The 1,870-nt window shown below is 29.1% G+C and overlaps 1 protein-coding gene across 1 annotated transcript in view; it reads left to right on the top strand.

Moving 5' to 3' along the window:
• The window catches only part of LOC107613654 (NAC domain-containing protein 21/22), a 6,308-nt gene extending 4,490 nt beyond the window's left edge, over positions 1-1,818 (top strand). Inside the window, exon 3 of the mRNA XM_016315748.2 lies at positions 1,000-1,818. Coding sequence (XP_016171234.1) covers positions 1,000-1,527 — 528 coding nt within the window. The 3' untranslated portion in view covers positions 1,528-1,818. The remainder of the gene's footprint in view (positions 1-999) is intronic.

The following is a 1,870-nucleotide window of genomic DNA, read 5'->3' as shown; positions in this document are numbered from 1 at the left end:
AATTGAGAATACTCTTAAAAATAAAAAAAATTAGTTAATATATTAGTTAATTGATTTGGTTAGTATATTAAGGTTAATTTTTAATTTAGTTTTTTATACAGAAATAAAATATTTAAATTATATGCATTTGTCTAAATCATTTTGTATTATATTATTTCATTAGTCGTATGCATTTTTGATCAATTTTTTATCGGCTACCATTTATAACAGGTGCCTACTCTAATGAAAATTTTATAATTGTCATCGTGTGAAGATATTTTATTTTAATCATTGAATGATAAAATGTAAAACTTGATTTTTATACGTTATTAAAAATATTATCTTTATTTAAAATATGACTAAACAAATAAGTGATATTTTTTAAACAAAAATCATTATTTCATTAGAGTAATTTCTTTTACAGAAATGTTTGGTAACCAAAGAAAATCAGTCAAAAATATTCATAACTTGTCTTATTTAACATTCATTAATTGTTGCGATAATTAATTAATACTAAATAAGACAAGTTCTGACTGATTTTTTTATCTACCTAACATTACCCTTTTCTTTATAATTAACACGAATAGAATAATAGCAAACGGTATTATTATATTTTATTTTGTATTATTTTCTTTGCACAATTGCATGATTCATGGAGGAAACTTAGCTTGTGATAACATAATTAATTTCTTTTCAAGAATTTTGACTTTTTGCAATCAGTTTTTGCTAGCTCTACCGAAACCAAATTTGTCTCACATGCTTATTGGCTAGAATGTGACTTCAGAAAGATATGGGGTAGCTGACCTAAGATTCTCTTTGAATTTTTTATTAAATGCCATATGTAAGCAATATGAAAGCACCTAATTCTCCTAGATTTATTGATCTAAGAAATATTAATACTCCTTAAGGCTATTACTAAAACTTAGTATCTATACTATATGTTTATACTTTAATTTATCCTACCATTACACTATATTTCTTTCCTCCCATTTCCTCAGTGTGTTTTTTTTTCCCATACAGGAAGATTGGGTGTTGTGTAGGGTGTTTTACAAGAACAGAGAAGTTGGTGGCAAACCTAATAGCATGGGAAGCTGCTATGATGACACAGGCTCTTCATCTCTTCCAGCATTAATGGATTCTTTCATCAGCTTTGACCAACAACAACAACCTCAAACCCATCTTCATGCTGATGAGTATGAGCAAGTGCCCTGCTTCTCCATTTTCTCTCACACCCAAACAAGCCCTATTTTCAACCACATAATGGAGCCTAAGTTATTCCCTACCAACAACAACAATAATAATGCAACTTTATATGGTGGAGGAGGAACTACTACAACATCCAATTTGGGTTCTTGCTTAGACCCTTTTTCATGTGATAGGAAAGTATTGAAAGCTGTTTTGAGTCAGCTCACAAATATGGAAAGAAACATACCTAATAATAATAACAACAATACAAATAGTATAAAAGGGTCACCAAGTTTAGGAGAAGGTAGTTCTGAGAGTTACTTATCTGAGGTTGGCATGCCCAACTTGTGGAACAATTATTGATGTGGTAGTCCTTATAGGCTTTGTAATTTGTTTATATACTTTCCCCCAAAATTAATTTATCCATGTTCTTCATATGCCACAAGGAAGTGGAAAAAATATATATGAAGAATCAATAGAATTTTGGAGGAGGGGGAAATTCTCATTGGAATTTTAAGTCATTGTGGTGGGTATCTAGGCTTCACCCATTGTGTGCATGTCCCAATATATTAAGAAAACGGGACTTGTAATTGAAACTCAAAAATATTTGTAGTTAATTTTAGTTAGTAGATGAATTGTTTCTTCGAAATTCAACCTTTTTTTTAATTAATATGAATTAATTTTTTAAAATTATTTTGTTTCTCTT

The sequence above is a fragment of the Arachis ipaensis genome, chromosome B08 (assembly GCF_000816755.2).
Source record: "Arachis ipaensis cultivar K30076 chromosome B08, Araip1.1, whole genome shotgun sequence".
Lineage (NCBI taxonomy): Eukaryota > Viridiplantae > Streptophyta > Magnoliopsida > Fabales > Fabaceae > Arachis > Arachis ipaensis.
The sequence above is the reverse complement of the archived record's forward strand: the minus strand, read 5'-3'. Positions and strand labels throughout refer to the sequence as shown.